Source organism: Pinus tabuliformis, chromosome 8 (assembly GCF_031772625.1).
Source record: "Pinus tabuliformis cultivar Carrire ecotype Pingquan chromosome 8, CPIR1, whole genome shotgun sequence".
Taxonomy (NCBI): domain Eukaryota; kingdom Viridiplantae; phylum Streptophyta; class Pinopsida; order Pinales; family Pinaceae; genus Pinus; species Pinus tabuliformis.
In genome coordinates this window covers 847,438,663-847,458,530 of record NC_142294.1, presented here as the reverse complement: position 1 = coordinate 847,458,530, position 19,868 = coordinate 847,438,663, and the positions used below count along the sequence as shown (strand labels likewise).

Below are 19,868 nucleotides of genomic sequence, written 5' to 3'. Positions count from 1 at the left end.
TCAAGTCGGCCTAGAAGAGATCAAGTCAGCCTAAGGACATCAATTCAACCTCCCTTGAAGCCTATAAATAGAAGCAAGTCGAATTCATTTGGAGCATCTCATCTCAAGCAAGTTTGATATCTCTAAGGAAGCCGGAAAAGTGTGAAGTGGGTCTAAGGAAGCCAAAGGAAGTGTGAGTTGGGTGGAGTCTAAGGAGAAGAAGAAAAATGAAATTTTGGTGCCTCTCTCTCTTTGTTTTGTGCCCTAGTTTGGGAGATCAAAGTCTTCCAAGTTTTTTCTAATGTCGAAAGTTGCTACATAGTCGAAGTTGTTGGAAGAGAGGTCGAAGATCTGAGAGGCTGACTTGGTGTGGAGGGAAGGTTTGGTCTTTGTCTAGGGTGAAGAGTCTCAAAGAATACTATTGAAAGGAAGAGAATTTTGACTGCGTTTTTGCCTAAAGGGGGTTTTTCCCTCGCATAGTACCTATATCTGGTGTCCATTGTTTTATGTGCTTTTGCTTTGGTAATTGCTTGATGAACTAAAAGAAAGAAGATATAAAACTTAATAAGAAGTCAAGAACATCACAAGTAATTATCAAGTATAAGAAAACCTCTCTGCCTTTCTGATTTTCTAACATTCTTTCCATGCAATGTTCGAATAGCAACTGTGTCTTTCCCTTTCACTTCAGAAACACTATCATCACCAAATATGAATTTACCAGAATAATTGTCATTAATTCTGGTAAACAACTCCTCTTGAGATGTCATATGAGTTGAACATCCTGAAGCAATATACCATGCTTCACTTTCTTCACTATGTGCAATCAAACTTGAGATGAATAACTTCTCATTCGTAGTTTCTTCAACAATTGTATTGGCACCCTTATGCTCCATATCTCACATTTTTACATAACAATCTCTTTCAAGATGGCCAATTTTTTTACAATAATAACACTGTGGTCCTCCACCTCTTCCTCATCCTCTTCCATGAGATCCATCTCTGCCTCTTCCTCTGAACTGACTGGGAATCCTTCCTCTGCCTCTTGAAGGAGATGCATTTCCTTGTGAATTTTGTTGATCTCTATTTCGATTTTGATTCTAATATTGACCCTTGTTCTTTCCTCTTCATCTATGCTTTATAGAAAAACCATGTTCCACTCTCTCATATGGTTGATTTTCTTCAACAGTTAATACGAATACACTTAATTCATCAATATTCATTGTATTTAAGTCTTTCGAGACCATAATACTGGTGGTGACCATCTGAAACTTGGGAAAAACACTTCTTAAAATCTTCTCAATCAGCCTTCTTTCTAAAACATCTTCACCTAATTACCTCATCTAATTGACAAGATCTTGCAATTTTGTGATGTAATCATGAATGGATTCATTACTTTTCATATGGGCATTTTCAAAATTCCTCCTTAATGTTTGTAATTTAGCTACACCCACACCTTAATACGTGTTCTTTAAGATATCCCATGTTTGCTTCGATGATACTACACCACAAATTCGTTGGAAATATAGATTCTTCCACAATGCTCCCTATAAGTGAAAGTGCTTCATTATCCTTCTTAATAAGTTCCTTTTGTTCGAAATACTAAGAGGGCGGTGAATCATTATTTCTTTACAATTGTTATATTATGCCAGTTAAGATCATTAATTAAACCATAACACAAGATGTACAACAAGAAAATAATTTTATTAATAAGAATGATGAGGACTCCAATCCTCTTACAAACAACCAAGCTCCAACCTATACAATAAATTCTTCAACTTCTCCAAGGCTCCAACCTTGGGTGAGGACTCCAATCCTCACTACAAATCCAAGCTCCAACTTGGTCTACTTGAGGACTCCAATCCTCAAATCTCAATCCAGGCTCCAACCTAGTTTTTCACAAGGCTCCAACCCTATGTGAGGACTCCAATCCTCTAGGGCTCCAACCTTCTCAATTCACTTTAATTCTTCAAGGTGAATTGAATGTTGCTTTGAACCTTCCAAAAGCTTCTTCAATAGGACTTGAAAAATCTTTCCATCAATACCCCAAGAATATCTCAAGAATGTCTTCAATACTGCTTCAACAATGCTTCACATGCTGCTCCAAGGTCTACTTCAGCAAATGCTTCAAATGGCCTCCAAGATACTTCAAGGTCTAGTTCATTACAAGGTCAACCCCAACAAGACTTCAAGACTCATTGAAGGTGTCTCCAAGGCTCTTCATATCTGCTTAAGAGCCACTTCAAAATATCTTCAAAAATGGTGCTTAAATAATGCTCCAAGAATGTCTTCACTCTCCAGGATTAGGTCAAGGATGTCTACTTCACAAGGTGGTCGAAGTCGGCATAAATAAGATGCTTAGATCTGCTCCAAGAAGTTTGTTCAAACAAGGTTCTAAAAGAAGGCAAAAGTATGCTTTGTAAGCTTGTTCCAATCATGGCTTTAAATCTACACAGAACTAGTTTCAACTTTGCTTGAAAGAATATAAGAGAGGTTGTTCCAGCAATGCTCGAAGTCTGCATAGGAATCTCCTTTAAATCTTCAATAAGGTATTCCAACTCAATTATGCTCAACAAGTGTCACCAGGTCTGCTCTTCAAAAGGAACACAGGACCAAAACTTTTTGCTTCAAATAGTACTACTCCAAATTCTTCCAAAGGTGCGCCCGGATGGCGGGTTAGGGTTTTTGGAAGCTGGTTTGTCATGTGCTTCAAAGGCGGGGTTTTGGGGGCTTGACAAAGAATTCCAAGAGAGTCAGGGGACAACGGCATTTATGACTACATGCGCAACAGATGAATCGGCGGAGAATCAAGTATGAATAAAAAAACCCTGGTTATTTTCCTGCATCGGGTTTGTTCTCTGGTGGGTTGGAAGATATTGTTATCAATAGCAACATCAAGGGAAATGCGGGGTTAAAATCGTGTCTGGTCTTGGATCTGAGACATTCTGAAGCTGGTAGGGTGAAAAGGTTAGACATAACCCTTGCATGCAAGGGCCCTTTGAATCAGAAGACCAGAAAGTCATTTAACTTCTATGATAATTCCAATCCGAAGGAGTTGATAGTATAAGTCTCGCTCCAGGGTTTCCAGGCACACTATGAAGAGATAGCTGAAGTTTCGGTGGAATTCAGAGGGCAAAACAGGGTAAGTAGTCCCATGCCTGGACCGGCGATGCCCAAAGAAGAAGGGATTCAGGGTTCAGTGCTCCAGGAAGCGGGGGATAATACCCTAAATTCTGGAGAGGCTGGGCAGCCCTTAACAACCAGGGTTATCACTAGTTGGAATCGTGTTGCAAAGACACGGTCAGGGCCGCTCTCCGAAAAAGAAATCAATGAGAGAGAGGAATATTCGTTGACAGGGAAAGCAGGGAGGGATAGGAATACAAGGGCGAATAGGAAGAAAGGGAAGCTAACAAAGAGGAAGGTGATATGTCCGAATTTGGTTCTAGGGGTCGACATTCAGATTGATAGGGTCATGGAAGCCGCAGAAGTAACTCTGGTAGGAGGAGCGAAGAGGAAAAATACTCGGCAAACTACATCTCAGAGTGGATATCTAAAGCATGGAGGGAGGCTCTGGATCAACAGGTCGAAGTGACCACATTGGCAAGGGGTTGGTTTATGATCAAATTCAGCAAAGGAGAAACATTAGAATGGGTAATGAGGCGAAATTGGTGCTTTGGGAGAGCGCCAATCTTGTTTAAAAGGTGGAATCCTCTCTTCGATGCTCAGAGAGAAAAGGTTGTTGAGATTCCAATCTAGGTTCGTCTTCCGGGACTCCCTTCGCACCTTTAGATGGAGAAGGTGTTTAGAGCAATAGGAAATACTTTGGGATCCTTTCTGGAGGCAGACATGTCATTCGTGGAAACAAGGGATAGGAGCCTGGCTCGTATTTTGGTAAGGTTGGATCCAAGGGAGGGATTGGCTGAGGAAATTCATCTACAATACCAAGGATATTCTTACAGCCAGATCATCGATTATGAGCAGCTTCCTTTCTGTTGTCACAGGTGCCATAAATATGGTCATCTAGCACAGGACTGTCCTCTAGGTTTCAGAAGGAGAAGAAGACACAGAGGAGAACCAGGAACTGTAGAACGGCCTCAGGCCAAAGAGGAGTAATTGGCACAAGCAGAGGAATTGGGGATTCAGCAAGAAGGTGAAAAAGTGTCGATGGAAATTCAGGAAGAGCAAAAATGCAGATGGAGAATGTGGTCGTACAGGAGCAGGATCAACCTCAGGAGATAATTCAAGAAGATCAGGAGGAGATGGGAGCTATCGACCCTGTGCCTTAATCGGCGGGTACTGTCTCTCTTCCCCTTCCCCCTATTCATGAATCCTTTCAATCTTTGCTCAATTCGATTCTGAGGCCTGATCCTTCCAAGCCTGACCCTCTGGAAAATTTGCCTATTGGATCTATGTTTGATTCCCTGGATAGTATTATTACATCAATCCCGGCGATTAATTTGGACCCTCCCGTGTTTGATGGCCTTGCAAATTTCTCCTCCCTTGTGAACATTGTTGAGAAATCCTTCTATAATCTTCGTCCTCAAGATAAGAAGGATATCCCTCAGAGATTTGTTGGCGAGTTGGGAGACTCTCAAACTCCCTCTGTGCAACAAAAGACCCAAGGAAGAAATTCTAACCTCTCAAAGGCTCAACAAAGAGCAAAAATCGACATAGCTAATGGGAAACAATTATCTTTACAAGGGGAGCTTAGAGCAGCGCAAGCCCCAGCCAGAGTATCAAAATGATTGTGTTGTCATTCAATTGTCGAGGTTTTTCTAGTGCCTCTAAAAAACTAGCACTTAAAACTTTGTTTCTTAATTACTGTCCTGATGTTATTATGCTCCAAGAAACTCTGGGAGCTGGTGATGATGTAAAAATAGCTCTAAATAAAATGTTATCGGGATGATCATTTATGACTGTTGATGCCAAAGGAAGATCTGGGGGCTTGGCTCTGGGAGTCAAAGACTGCAGTGTGAAGTTACTAAATTCTTGGGGATCAGATCTGGTGTTGGGGGCTGAGGTCTATTCACAGGAACTATGCTCAGAATTGTTACTCTTAAATATCTATGGGTCGTGTCAGGATAGGGTTTTTTCTGGAATAACCTCTTCTCCAAATCTTTTATGAATAATCCAAATTTGGTGGTTGGGGGGGGGGTGGGATTTGAACTTCTCATTGGGGTTGTCGGAAACCTGGGGTCCTATAGTCCAAGTTGATCCTTTGGTTGACTTCTTTATGAACAAAATTCGCTCTGGCAAAGCTCATAGACATAAATTTGCTGAAATCTAGACCTACTTGGAGGAATAGGCAAGTGGGGGATGCCAGGGTAGCAAAGAGATTGGACCGTTTTCTCCTAAAAGAGGAAATGGCATCTAGAATCCCCTGCTTTAGACATTTGGTGGGAGCAGGAGGAGACTCGGATCACCTGCCTATCCTACCGAAAATGAAAGGGCCTAACCAAAAGCTAGGATCTCCCCTTAAATTCAACCCTGCTTGGCTCAAAGAGACCTCATACAACAACCTTGTAAAAGCAACATGGAGGCCTTTGGCCAGTGATCAGGGGTCCTCTCTAGCCCAATCTTTTATGGAGAATTTAAAGAGAATGAAGAAGGAAACGATAGGGTGGGCAAACGCCAAAAAGATTAGGGATGAATCGGAATTAAGCAGGATAGGGGAGGAACTGGACCTAATGGAAAGCCCAGAAATGGATGGATACGAGACTGAAGAGAAGAGGGAAAAGATTAAACAATTGGAGACAGAAAGAAGGAAAATTCTAAATGATATGGAAGAACAATGGAGGCTCAAAAGAAAAGCAATTTGGCTTGCAACTGGGGATGAAAATTAGAAATTCTTTCAAACTTAATTCAAACATGATCTTGGGATTAAAAACGGCAGTAGGCGACATAGCAAATTCCTTTGATGACCTACCCACTATGGGAAGGAACCATTTTAAAAACTTATTCAAAGCTCCTGAAGCGGTCTCAATTGCAGAGGTGATTCAGGTTGCCAACTCTTTCCCCGATACGTTGAGGAGGAAAATGATTTGCTTATGGCCCTTGTGTCAAAATGGGAGGTAGAAGGGGGCTTTAAAAGCTATGCAGAGAGATAAGAGTCCAGGGCCTGATCGCTAGATAGTGGAATTCTTCTAGCACTTTTTTTAACTTATTAGGGATGAACTTACTGGGGTGGTGGAGGAATATCGGGATAAAGGCTTTGTTTATGAACCTTTCAACTCTACCTTCCTGGCCTTAATCCCTAAATCAGATGACCCTTCATCTTTTGAGGAGTGCAAGCCTATTTTTCTATGTAATTGCATCTATAAAATTATAGCTAAAGTTATTGCAATTCGTCTAAAACCAATTCTCTCAAGCAATATTTCAAAGGAACAATTTGGATTCCTAGATGGTAGGCAAATTCATGAAGCAATCGAGGTTGCTCAAGAGACATTGCATAGTATCAAGCGGAGCAGGGAAAAAGGGGTGATAGTTAAAATTGATCTATCTAAAGCATATGATAGAATCAGTTGGCTCTATATTCGTATGCTTATGACCCACCTGGGGTTCAGCATTGGTTTTATAAATTGGGTAATGAGATGCATATCAAATGTCAATTTTGTTGTCCTGATCAATGGGTCAGATTCCTCTTTCTTTCACAACCAAAGAGGTCTTCGACAAGGATGTCCACTATCCCCCCTCCTTTTCTTACTAGCGGCAAAAGGCCTTAGTCAGCTAAAAATGGCTGCGAAGAGAAGAGGCTCTAAAAGGTATTGAAGTTGCTATAAATTTGTATATCACTCACTTGTTCTTTGTAGATGATATCCTGTTATTCAGTGATGGAAGAAGAAGTGACATTCAGCACATAAAAGCCTCCCTCGATCTGTTTTAGTAGCAACAAGGATGTGTATAAATTCTCAGAAATCACCTCTGATTCATGAAGGCTTCTCAGGGATAGAAATCACCAGGATCACCTCGGTTCTCCCATTTGAAGCTAAGACGATGAAGGATAGTTTCAAGTACCTGGGGTTTCACCTTAAACAGAACACTTATAGGAACGAGATTGGCACTGGCTTCTTGCAAATATTGAAAATCGTATAAAACATTGGAGTTATAAATGGTTGTCGAGAGCTGGAAGACTGGTTTTGATTAAATCAATCCTTCTAGCCATCCCTATATACTGGATTGCGCTAACATGGGTTCCAAAAGGAATACTTTCATGAATCAGGAAAGTGTGCAGCCGTTTTCTGTGGGCTGGAACAAAGGAGGACTCAGTGCTGCCATGGGTAGCCTGGGACAAAGTTGCTAGACCAAAGGAATGGGGTGGATGGGGCATAAAAGATCTCTCATTTTTTGCATCCTCACTAGTAGCAAAATCAGGGTGGAGGTTAATATCAATGGAGAATTTGTGGACGGCAGTTGTCAAAAGGAAATACATAGACCCGATTCCCATTGATGAATGGATGTGAAGACCTAACAAGAAGACTCCTCATGTTTCAGCACTATGGAAGGCGACTCTGGACTCTTTTAGAATAATAGAAGACGGATTGGCCTGGCACATTGGCAATCGAGAGAACCTCAGAATAGGCATCGACCCATGGGTGGGATGTAATGAGGGGTTTGCTCTCTCAAGGGAGGTTATGACTTGCTTACATACCTAGGGGTTCTACGTTCTGAATCAGATTGCAAGGGAAGATTTATCTACAATATGGTATCAGGGATGGAAATCAGTGGAGGATCTGCAGATGGAACCCCAATGGGAAGAGGAATGGCAGAATTACATCAGAGAACTCCAGCGAAAAAATGTTCGATTAAGAGAACGATTGGATGCGCTTAAATGGGTACATGCTCCTACAGGATTTTACCTAGAAGACCATTAATAATGAGCATGAAACCCATGCTTTAATAAAAATAGTTTTTTTCTTTTTTTTTCTTGTTTGTTACATAGGATACATATTGAAATGAGTACAACAACAACTATGAAGACCAAAACTAGTTACATTTTCAGCACTCCCTCTTAACTACCAGTACAACATCATATCTCAAACTAAAGAGTTCTCACAGGAAGAGTCGGATTGATAAGCCATACTGTAAGCACCATCATCATGACTAGCACTGTCTTTGAGGCCTAACTAAACAAGCTCTTCTTTAATCAAGAGCATTATGTTGGGAGGCTTTATGTGTGATACTGCACTACCTGTACAAGGTATATACCCCATCTAGATGTCCACATCGTATGTCCTTTTAGGACTATTCTTATCGTGGATCTCTAATCCTGAGTCCTCAAAGAATATCAGTCCTCTTCAACCACTCTTCTGTTGGATACCTATCCCATCCTCCAAGAGTGTCAGTACCTTTCCTTTCTTGGATACTATATCCTTAAGGAAACCACAAATGCTTATCCAATCCTTCGCCATTCTCTCTTCATCACCTGAAGAGGAGAATGCACATGTGACGTCCAACATCACTCCTTCTCAACCAAAGAGGACATCCCTATTCTTCTTTAGTCTTGAGAATAGAACCTTACTCCTATACAAGGAGACTCGTTTACTCCCTCTCAAAATCAGAGGAAATCTACACTTCCTTTCTATTTGGGAAGTCAACATCACAAACCTTTTCGGCTTGTCTTCATAAGAGTATTAGCTACCAGTTCTACATAGTTGCCTGGCTCCCTCTTTCCTCTGCATCATCGAGTTTTCTTTCTTTCAAGGTATCATGGAGCCACCTTCTCTTTTAAATCTTGTGACAAGTTCCACGCCAATATTCTTGCTCATCACTTTCTTCTTTGACATGAAGGCATCGCATTGACCCTTCCCAACTTTTGATCAACACTTCCTCATGAAAGTGATCTCCTTTGACCTTCAGGTTATCTTCTCGTAGAGCTGCCCTTCTATCTCAAGATGGACACATCTTGACTTCATAGTTGCCAGGTACCAGATGTTGAGTTTTCCTCAACATTCTTCATTCATTTTCATCAATACAATTGAACTTGCCTCAACTGTAATCATGAATTCCTGCAACATCCTTCCAAGTAGTAAAACAATATATTAACTAGATAACCAAATCATAAACAAATTAGATTACCTCACCAGGATGACGTTCTCATCAACATCCTCATCAACCATCTCAACTTGAAACTTCCTTCATGCATCAGAGTACCCAAAGATCGAACATGATTACCAAGTTACAACCTTTTCTTCCAGAGATTATACTGCATGTTAATCATTATTTACATATTCTAGAGAAAGTCCTAAGCTTTGTACATCCTTAAGGAAGTCAAATCCTATTCTTTTCAAGCATCATATATCCATATACATAAGCATATTTCATGACCAACTTTCTCTCCACATGATTCTATACATATGAATCTTATCCAAAGTTTTATATCCAGCATGTAATCTTTCATCCCTTTACCAGTATTAATTCCACATTACATGGAATGTCTACTAACCTTGTCATGATGTTTTTCCTAAAGACCTTCCAAAATGATGATCTTTCCTGAATCATGATGATTCAACTAAGCAAGATGATAACTTCTAACATAATGTTAGACAATGGATGAACATTAAGCAAAAAATGGTATGTCTATCCATCTATCTAGATGATCTCTACAACGCAACTTAATCGTGTAAATTCTAGACATCCTATTATCATATGCTTCTTTCTATGATGCTATGCAAAACATAATATCAAAAAAAAAATTAGTCTTCATAAAGACCCTAACAGTCAGTGAACCTTCTTTAATAGTAAACATCCTTCACTTCTTCCTTCTTTGCTTTCTTCTCAAATTCTCCCACTGCTTCGGCTACATGAGCTGTTGTAAAATATAACTAGTTTCGGTCTTCACAATGACATGTAATTATGATCTTTGTAAATGATGAAACAAAGAGAATAAAATTAGTTTTGTAAAGCTTGCTTCATGGGTTTCATGAGCAAGAGATTTTATTTATTAGTGGCTCCCATTGAAAGCCTTAGAATTTATCATTAAAGTCAAAGAGTCAATGTCATGTATGAAGAACCCTTCTTGGGATATAACAATGTATATGAGTCTATGAAAATGTCTAGAAGCCCTCCAACGACAAGCACTAGTCTTGCTCTTGAATTCGGCCTCCAAACAGAAAGGAAACTCATGTCAACTCCCCTTATATGGAGACACGTCTATTCAAAATGTCAAGTCGGCTTATTTATGGACAAACCACTATAAATACGTGGGCAGACTCTTCACATTTCCATAATGAAAAATTCGGATCTGTCTCTGAGATTTTCAGATGATATCTACAATCAGAAGTTTGATGGTCTCTCTGTGATTTTGGAGGACAAAGGCAATAAAGGAAGGTTCGGATATCTCTCAGATTCGGGTGTCAAAAGAAGAGACTAAGCCAGGTATATTGTAAGAAGACAAGAGCTCAAATAAGGAGACAATTTTGCAGAAATAATATCAATGCTATCTTTGAGATTCGAATGATAATGACAGTGACAAATTTGTTGTCACCTCAATTTGAAGTTGCCTTAAGTGAAGAACAGTTTGAAGGGTTCACAATTCGGTTTCTTTACAGTTTGATGCTCCCACAGTGAGAAGGGTTTGTTGCCTCTTCGCTTCAATGCCATCATAGTTCATGCAATGAGGAGGCTCTCGATGAAGTAGTGACAAGAAGGAAGAGGAGTCACGAAGAAGAAGAATGAAGCAGAAGACAGTCAAGAGAACTAGTGTCTTGGTCTTGGAGTGGCGAATAGGTCAAGGGTCTTGGTCTTGGTATTCGTCAATTACAATCTCTATAAGAAGAATTTGTGCAGGTTTTCCTCTCAAAGAGTGAGAGGTTTTGGCCCTGGCTGATAGCCTACATTTTGTATCTCTTGTCTATTTATGTTCATGCATTGGTTACTGTTTGATGAAGAAGAACACTAATAATCTAAGAAGAAGAAGATCCTAATCTAAAGAAGTAAAAAGCATTCACAAGCAGTTACAATCAAAGAAAAATCACCTAATACTAATGCCCTAGATTTCTCAACATGGAACTAGAGCTAAGGTGTCAAAGTCATTAAAAGGGCAAAAGTGTTGAAGGATCAAATGAAAGGATTCAGACATTTTGTCGAAAGGAAAGGACATAGCTAAGATTCAATGCTATGTACATTACAGGAAAGATTGTCCTTAGCTTAAGAAGGGCAATAACAATAAGAATAGAGAAGAAGTCCATTGCACCGAAGAAGTGGAGGAAGCTAAAAGAAGGAAGTCCAAGGAAGAGAAGAAGTATTAGAAGTAAGAGCTCATGACATCACCTTTAGAAACATGAAGGATGTCTGATAGTCAAATTTGAAGGATATAGCTCTTGGTGACCTCATTGAAAGATCAAAGGAATAAGTCATCCACGACTACTCTCATCATACATCAGTCCAAAGGGAAACATTTGCTGAATAAGGATACGCGAGATCCTCAAGATTCTTTGATGGAAGCCTCATTGGAGGATTCACCAATCTAGAGTGCAAGCAAGTGTTTCATCGGGAACTCCAACTTGTAGAGTTCATGGGATGATGGTATGATGGCATAAGAGATGAAGCAGATCAAGGGGTTGAAGGTCCTTTCAATCAAGGAAACTGCTGAAAGAAGCCTAGATGACGTAAAGGTAAATGAGGTATGTATGTTGGTATTCAATACTATAATGTCATGGTGTATGGTTGCAGGTAACATGGATCACTACTTCTATCTTGAGAAGCATGATCAAAGGAAAAGGATCTCCTCCTCTGAAAGGATGCAAGAAGGCATAGATCAAACTGGATGAATTTAACATAATATGTCCTCATATTTAGTATGAAGCAGTTGACTACAATTGAGGAACTCTTATTAGAGCTCCTGGGAAAGAAACGTGTGAAGAAAGGAAGGAAGAGATTGTGAGATATGCAACCATGGTAAAGGCAACCAACATCTGAAAGACCAAGAAGATTTGACTAAGAAATCTCCCAGAAAGATATGAAGACTCTGATGGAAGTCTGAAAAAGATGGAGACCCTCGACAATGGCTATCCTTGGGAAATGTGTCAACATGTATGCAGGATGTTGATAACTACAAAAAGATGCCGTGATGAAAGACCATCACAAAAGTAAGTCTGGTTTAAGTGTTCATTTCTTATTTTGAACAAGTATCTAGATGGGCTTATGCAGGACTACCAAGGGAAGAACTGTGGATGTCTTCCTAGAGGACCATGTAGAAGGATGTAAGATCCTTCTGAAGAAGACAACATGAAGAAGGTAGCATGACATGAAGCAAGACCAGATGTAGACTGATGGATCACTTTCTGATGAAAGGAATGATGACATGACTGACTCATGGATGAAAGTGATGGATGGTTTGTGCCCTATGAAGAATTCCCAAAAGATGAAGACTCCGTGACAAAGAAATTCATGACATCGAAGGAAGGAGTTCTTCAAAGTAGCTGGTTGTCCCATTATCTCCACCTAAGGAGTTGTTGTAGGTCCCTAATTAAGAGGGAGCCTGGAAACAAGTTTCTTACTTAGAAGAAACTTGGAAATTCCTAAGCCAAGAGGGAGCTTAGGTACATTCCTTGTGTAGGAATGAGTACATTCCTTTATTGGAATATGTCCTCCCTAATTGAGAGGGAGAGATAGACACATCATTCTGGTCTTCACCTGGGAAGACAAAATGAGAGGATTGGGTAATCATTTCGCATCTGATACTCTTTGAGGATGAGATAGGGCATCCAAGATAAGAGTAGTCGAGGAGGACCGATATTATTTGAGGACTAGGAATCCAAGATAAGAATAGTCCTAATGGAACACACCCTGAGAACCCGGGTGGGGTATGTTCTGAGAGAGACAATGATGAGTGTGTCTATAAATCATTGGTCTAGCCAGCATTGAGCTCAGATCTTGTGGAGAGATAGAGTTGTTAGTCAAGACCTTGCTATGTGATAATGCTGGTTGATATGATGCTAGACAGATGGGTTACCAATCCGAATCTTCTTATGAGAAATTCTTCAGATTGAGAATGACCAAGTACCATTATGAATACCTCCCTAGTTAAGAGGGAGTGTTGTAAAATGTAACTAGGTTCGGTCTTCATAATGACATGTAATTATGATCTTTGTAAATGATGAAATAAAGAGAATAAAATTATTTTTGTAAAGCTTGCTTCATGGGTTTCATGAGCAAGAGATTTTATTTATTAGTGGCTCCCATTGAGAGCCTTAGGATTTATCATTAAAGTCAAAGAGTCAATGTCATGTATGAAGAACCCTTCTTGGGGATATAACAATGTATATGAGTCTATGAAAATGTCTAGAAGCCCTCCAACGACAAGCACTAGTCCTGCTCTTGAAGTCGGCCTCAAAACAGAAAGGAAACTCATGTCGGCTCCCCTTATATGGAGACACGTCTATTCGAAATGTCAAGTTGGCTTATTTATGGGCAAACCACTATAAATACCTGCGCAGATTCTTCGCATTTCCACAATGAAAATTTTGGATCTGTCTCTGAGATTTTTGGATGATATCTACATTCAAAAGTTCGGTGGTCTCTCTGTGATTTTGGGCGCCAGAGGCAGTAAAGGAAGGTTCGGATATCTCTCAGATCCGGGTGTCAAAAGAAGAGACAAAGTCAGCTATATTGTAAGAAGACAGGGGCTCAGATAAGGAGACAATTTTGTAGAAATAATATCAATGCTATCTCTAAGATTCGAATGATAATGACAGTGACAAATTCTGTGTCACTTCAGTTAGAAGTCGCCTCAAGTGAAGAAGAGTTTGAAGGGATCACAGTTCGGTTTCTTTATAGTTTGATGCTCCCACAGTGAGAAGGGTTTGTTGCCTCTTCGCTTTAGTGCCATCATAGTTCATGTAGTGAGGAGCCTCTTGATGAAGTAGTGACAAGAAGGAAGAGGAGTCACGAAGAAGAAGAATGAAGCAGAAGACATTCAAGAGAACTAGTGTCTTGGTCTTGGAGTGGCTAATAGGTCAAGGGTCTTGGTCTTGGTATTCGTCAATTGGAATCTCTATAAGAAGAATTTGTGCGGGTTTTCCTCTCAAAGAGTGAGAGGTTTTGACCCTGGCTAATAGCCTACATTCTATGTCTCTTGTCTATTTATGTTCATGCATTGGTTACTGTTTGATGAAGAAGAACACTAATAATCTATGAAGAAGAAGATCCTAATATAATGAAATAAAAAGCATTCACAAGCAATTACTAATCAAAGAGAAATCACCTAATACTAATGCCCTAAATTTCTCAACATGAACTTCACTCCTTTCCTTTCTCTTGTTGTTTTGTTGGTTTGGACAATCCCTCTTAAAGTGTCCAAACTCATTGCACTTGAAGCATTGAACCTTGGAAATGTCTTTCTTCTTGAACTCTTACCAAACTTCCCATTCTTCAGCTTCTTGACTCAAGCTAGAAAGGCTTGAGATTGCTCATCTAATCCAATATCATCCTTGACCTTGATCCTTGATTCTTCCAATATGCACTGCACCCACAACTCATCAAAGGGATTTGAATCCTTCTTGGAGTAGATTGTTACAAAGCTGCTCCATTCTGGTCACAATGCATTTAGTACACAGATGATTACTTCAGAATCAATAATTGGTTCCCCAAGTCCTTGCAAATGGTCTCTTATTTGAGAGATTCTCATGAGAAAGCATGCCACATCCTTATCCTTTAATTTCTTCATTCTATAGAACTTGTTCCTTAATGACATCTTTTGTCTTGTTGTACTTACCAAGTACAAATTAAATAACTTGTCATCCATAGCCTTGGAAGTCTTCATGTTTGCAACGAATGGTACAAGAGAATCTTTAATTGAATCAACTATGATCCTTTGAGCCCTTACCTCCCCTTTCTTGTACTTTTCTAGTTCTTGTGCCTTATCTTTCTCAGATTCAGTAATTTCCCCAGTAATATATTCCATTACTTCTTGTTTTGTGAGTACTAAGTCAATTCTTTTCTTCCATGCTAGATTGTTTGTTGCCCCAACGAGCTTATTGCTCTCCTTCCAGAAAGAACCCATATGACTTGAAGATTCAAGTATGATGTAGTAATATGTTACTTACTTGAGATCAAAATTCTCCTTGATGATTTCTTCAACCTCCTTTGATGCCTTCAAGATCCTTGAAGAGTCTTCAACAATATCTTTGAAAGATGTCTCCTAGGATTCTTCCCACAAAAGCTTCCAAGATCCTTGATGCCTTCCAAATAGATCTTATTCCAGAGAGACAAATCAACAATCTTCTTGAAGTCTTCCTTTCATATTTTTCTTAGATGCGAGCTTGATGTAGACTTGAACTCTTTATAGAAACCCTCCAACTAGGTCTTCTACCAATGAGTCCTTAATCCTTCTTTAAGTCTTCTTTCTTTAGTCTTTTCTTGATAGTTTCATTTTCCCTTCCCCTTGATAAGAAAATCCTTCCAGTGTCCTTCCAGCTGCCCTTTCCTTGTTCACCTTAGCTCTAAAACCATGTTGGAAAATCAATAGTGGTAGCTATTATATTTATTTTCCTTAAACTTAATATTTGCTTGTGAACTTATTAGCTTTCTTGTGTTCTTTTAGTTAGATCTTTCATCAAACAAATATCAAGAACATAAACTGCAACAATAGAGGACACAAATATTAGGCTCTCAACCAGGGCAAAACACCTCCAAGGGAAAACCTGGAAACTCTTCTCTTCTTTAGAATCTGCTTTAAATGATATACAAAGACGCAAACCCTAGAACAAGTCCTTCTCCTAGTACCAAGTCAGCCCTTCCTCAAGTTCTTCCTTGATTTTGCACTACACACGCCAACTTCGACTTGTCGGCTTCGATACTACAACTCGTCCTACAAATTCAACCCTACAATTTTGTCCTTGAAGCTTCTTTGGAAACCCTAATCCAACCTCCTCCTGAGACCTTCCTAGAGCAAGACAGCTCTCCCAAGGTCAACAAGGTCAATGTAGGGTTTTCTCCTTACCAGCGACAAGATTTTGCACCTCATCATACTGCAATTTGGACCTGCAACTTCAGCCTCCTTCTGTCGTACCAAAAACCCTAGAAATTCGCACGTGTGAGAGAGATAGAGCCCAAAACAAAGATTTTTCATCCTTCTTTCTTCTCCCAAACATTCGCTCTTCTTCTTCTTTCTTCCCATCTTCAGATCGAACTCTTTCTTGATAGATCAAACTTCTGTAGTGAGTGTATCCAAATGAGGTCAAATTGCTTCTTTATATAGCCTTCTCAAGGGGTCGAATTCCCTCCTTTAGGCCAACTTGATGTTTCCAAAGCCGACTTGTACTTTGGAGCTTCCAGGACTTTCTAGACTCAAAAATAATTATTTTTTACAAATATAATTTTGCCCGAAAGGGTCTTACAGACATGATGTTGACTCCTTTAACTCATGACAATAAATCCTAAGACCTAACAAACCCTAGAAGCACAAAGAACATGCTTTTACCTAGAAAACCATCAATAATGAGCATGAAAGCCATGCTTTGATCAAAATAACTTTTTCTTTTCTTTTCTTGTTTGTTACATAGGTTACATATTGAAATGAGTACAACAACAATTATGAAGACCAAAGCTAGTTACATTTTCAACAAGACTAAAGTACCACAATCCACAAAAAGGGATCGAAATTCTGGCCTTGGGGCCAAATTTCGTTGGCCTCAGATACTAGTTCTCCACAGGGCCAAAAGTGATTCAAGAGGAGTTGAAGTTTGCTTCAAAATGATCCCAATATATCACGAAAACTAAAGAAAGAATATAACCAGAAAAAACTAGAAAAATCTTGCCTTAATCTCTTGGTTCAGTTCCTCTGTCACATACATCAGAACTTCGCTCAAGTATATACTTCAGATCTTCGTTCTTTATTAGATACCAAATTTCATGTTCCTTGGTCGAATACTCCCTCAGATTTCCTCACTTCGTTGACGATGGATGATCATGACAAAGACACACTTTCAGCCTTAAACACACCATCAGATAGCATACGGAGCCCAAAAAGGGCATGACGTCATCGAGGCTTATAGCTCACATATGTGGGTATTTTGTGGCATAACTTTACATTGAGCTAGTGGGTTGGCTTGTAACCCAAGGATTATTTTATGTTTACTCATTGTCAATCTTGTTTAAGGGCTTCTTAGGCTAAAATTAGATGAGCTAAACCTCATATAAATAGAAGGTCATCTCACATCTCATTTCATCATCACTTGCAGACTATTTGGGCCTCCTTAGAGATTTCGGTGTAGCTCTTGTAGCCTTGTTACCATGTACTCTTGTGGAGATGTGATCTTTGTGGTTAATTTTGCTATTGGAGACTAGTCCTTGTTATGGAGACATCACTTTAAGATAATGAAGGATTGTTCAAGGATATCTTGTGAGTATTATTGATGATATCTTTTAATGGTTATTGGATGCAATATATTTGTTTGGGTTTCTATGTTTTTGTTTAATTGCATATCCTTACATTAAATTTTGGTGAAATATTGTACCCATTAATTAGAGAATCTTGAACATCCCTTGAGAACCTCCTAGAGAGCCTTTCTCTTGATTTTATCCCTTCATAAAGTGATATCTAGGAATTTGTGGAAAATTAGGTTTCCCCCTTACTCCTTTATAGGGTTTGATATCTTCACAGTAGTTGTCCCTTAGACTCCATCACCTAAGAAGTAAACATTGGCTTCCACATAGCTGATCAAACCTTATCACAACTTTATTTTTCTTTCTCGTTTTCAACCCTTCAAGGCAAGCCATTAGGACTAGGGCATATAGCCGAATTCCGCTGAGGCCAAGTCGTTGCCTTGATGTGAGGTGTTTCCTATGGATTGAACCTTATAGCATCAAAATTTAGCATTTTCCACAGTTGGAATACCCTCCCTAAGCCTGACATCACTAATACCCAGGAAATTTTGCCTTATGAAACCCTATTCTAGCATTTAGGCTTCAACTTAGGGCTTGTTGAAGGCTTGTGGTTCCTATTATTGACCATATCTATTTTTCACAAATCTTTTCTTGGTCTTATATGCCTTTATGAGCCATTTTTGTTGCATATTCCTCAAACCCTAGGTTGTTCTTTGTTTCACTAGTTTGAGCCTCGTTCTTAGTCTAAGTTCCCTCCCTGACCTTATCCCAACTGTCACCTTTGAACCATTGTCTTAGAATACCTATTAGGTGACTAATCCCAGGAAGCCTCCCTTGTGGTGAAAATCCACTAAAGAGAAGGAGGTGGCGTGCTATGGTGACAGTGGGCCTCCACCTTGTTGTTGTCCCTTAGTCTAGTTCTTGCTTTGTGAGGCCTCTCACAGGACCTGAGTATTCAGCAGGAAAACAAGGAAATAAAGTAACTATATGCTTCAGAGTAAACAACTTAAAACCTCTCATGGATTTTCTAAATAAGATCAAACAGAGCCTGAAAGCAAATTTAATTCTTGATGACTGGAAGGAAAAGGTCAAGCAGAGGTTGATAAATTTGTGGACAGCTCCATGTCAGATGGGTGAGAAGAGATAACTCAATCATAAGAATTGGATAGTAGTTAAGAAAAAAGCGCAGCCATGAAGTTACACTTTCAAATGTCAAGCTATTTAAATCACCTACTAAATGAGATCAGAAAAATGGAGATATACTTGAATAAAGAACCAACCTTAATGAGAACAGATTTGCTTGGGAAGCATGAGCTGCAGCATTAACAAGAGTAGTTTTAGAGCAACCTGGTGGACCATGTAAGAGCACTCCACGAGCAGGGGAAATCCCAAGTCTTGCAAATGCAGCAGCATGTTTTATAGGCCATTCCACAGCCTGCTGAAGCTTCTTCTGGTTGTCACATAGTGAAACAACTTTTTGCATTAATAGAAAAGAATATCAAACTTAACCCACTATGTACCAGAAGTCTCTCCAAAATAAGTTCAAATGAATGGACTATTTAACCTTAACATCATGAAGGCCTCCAATGTCTTCCCATGAGACTTTTGGCACTTCAGCAATGACACCTCTAACTATGCTCGGGCCAACCTTTGAACGTGCAACCTCCCAGTCTTCCATCGTTATACTAGGCAACACTTCTTCCTGATCACCTGAAGATTTTCGAATTGTTGACATTGCAGCCTCACGACATAAAGCGGCTAAATCAGCACCAACATATCCATTACAAGATGCAGCTACAGCATGAAGGTTGACACTTCGATCAAGTGGAAGTTTCCTTGCATGTAGCTGTGGCAAAAGAAATACCAAATATCATAGAGTTATTTTATTTAACCTATCTCATCACCAGACCGGCAAGACAAACTGTTAAATTCAAATCAAAACAACTGAATCACAAAAGATCATCTACATACAATAACTCACAGTAATCCTTGAATTGTATTTGCTTCTTGTTCAAATATTCTGTGTTTCGAACTAAATTTGTTGAACATGATCTAATCATGAAAATAAAAGATTCAGATAGTGCAACAAAAATGTTAACTCCTGAGTCCTCACACTTAAATATGATGCAATAGAATTGCTTCTGTTACAAAATGGGCTCAAAAAATTGTCACATGCTATATTAGCAAGCGGGAGATGAAGATCTCTTTTGGTAAAAAAATGGAATAAAAGAATTGGTAAGAATAGTGGACAAATTGTAAACACAACTGCTTCAAAGTTCTGATATTACAGCACAGTATTAGAGAAGAAAATGATGCAACAAAGTATCAGTCAAATGTAGGAGATAAGAAGCAATCTCAGTGTATGCATATAAAATAATCAAATATGCATTGATGCATGTCTCCAAATGGATCTGACATGAAACCCGACAACTTCTACCATGTGCCTGCCAAATTTGGTTTACTTACCAATAACAGAAATCTTCAACAAACAGGTCATTTGTCAGGCATCTGTAGCCCCAAAACTTGATCTGATGTTAAATGTTGAGGAACCCTGTTCTATTAGAGAC

The 19,868-nt window shown here is 39.4% G+C and overlaps 1 protein-coding gene across 4 annotated transcripts in view; it reads right to left on the bottom strand.

Annotated features, from left to right (window-relative positions):
• CDC48B (cell division cycle 48B) overlaps positions 1 to 19,868 on the bottom strand; it is a 287,793-nt gene that overhangs the window by 121,936 nt on the left and 145,989 nt on the right. For 3 of the 4 annotated variants that reach the window (XM_089372954.1, XM_089372955.1, XM_089372952.1), the window contains 2 exons: positions 18,866 to 19,147; positions 18,582 to 18,751 (listed from right to left, as the gene is read on the bottom strand). In XM_089372954.1, coding sequence (XP_089229080.1) covers positions 18,582 to 18,751; positions 18,866 to 19,147 — 452 coding nt within the window. The remainder of the gene's footprint in view (positions 1 to 18,581; positions 18,752 to 18,865; positions 19,148 to 19,868) is intronic. The other variant, XM_089372953.1, reaches the window with a different exon arrangement.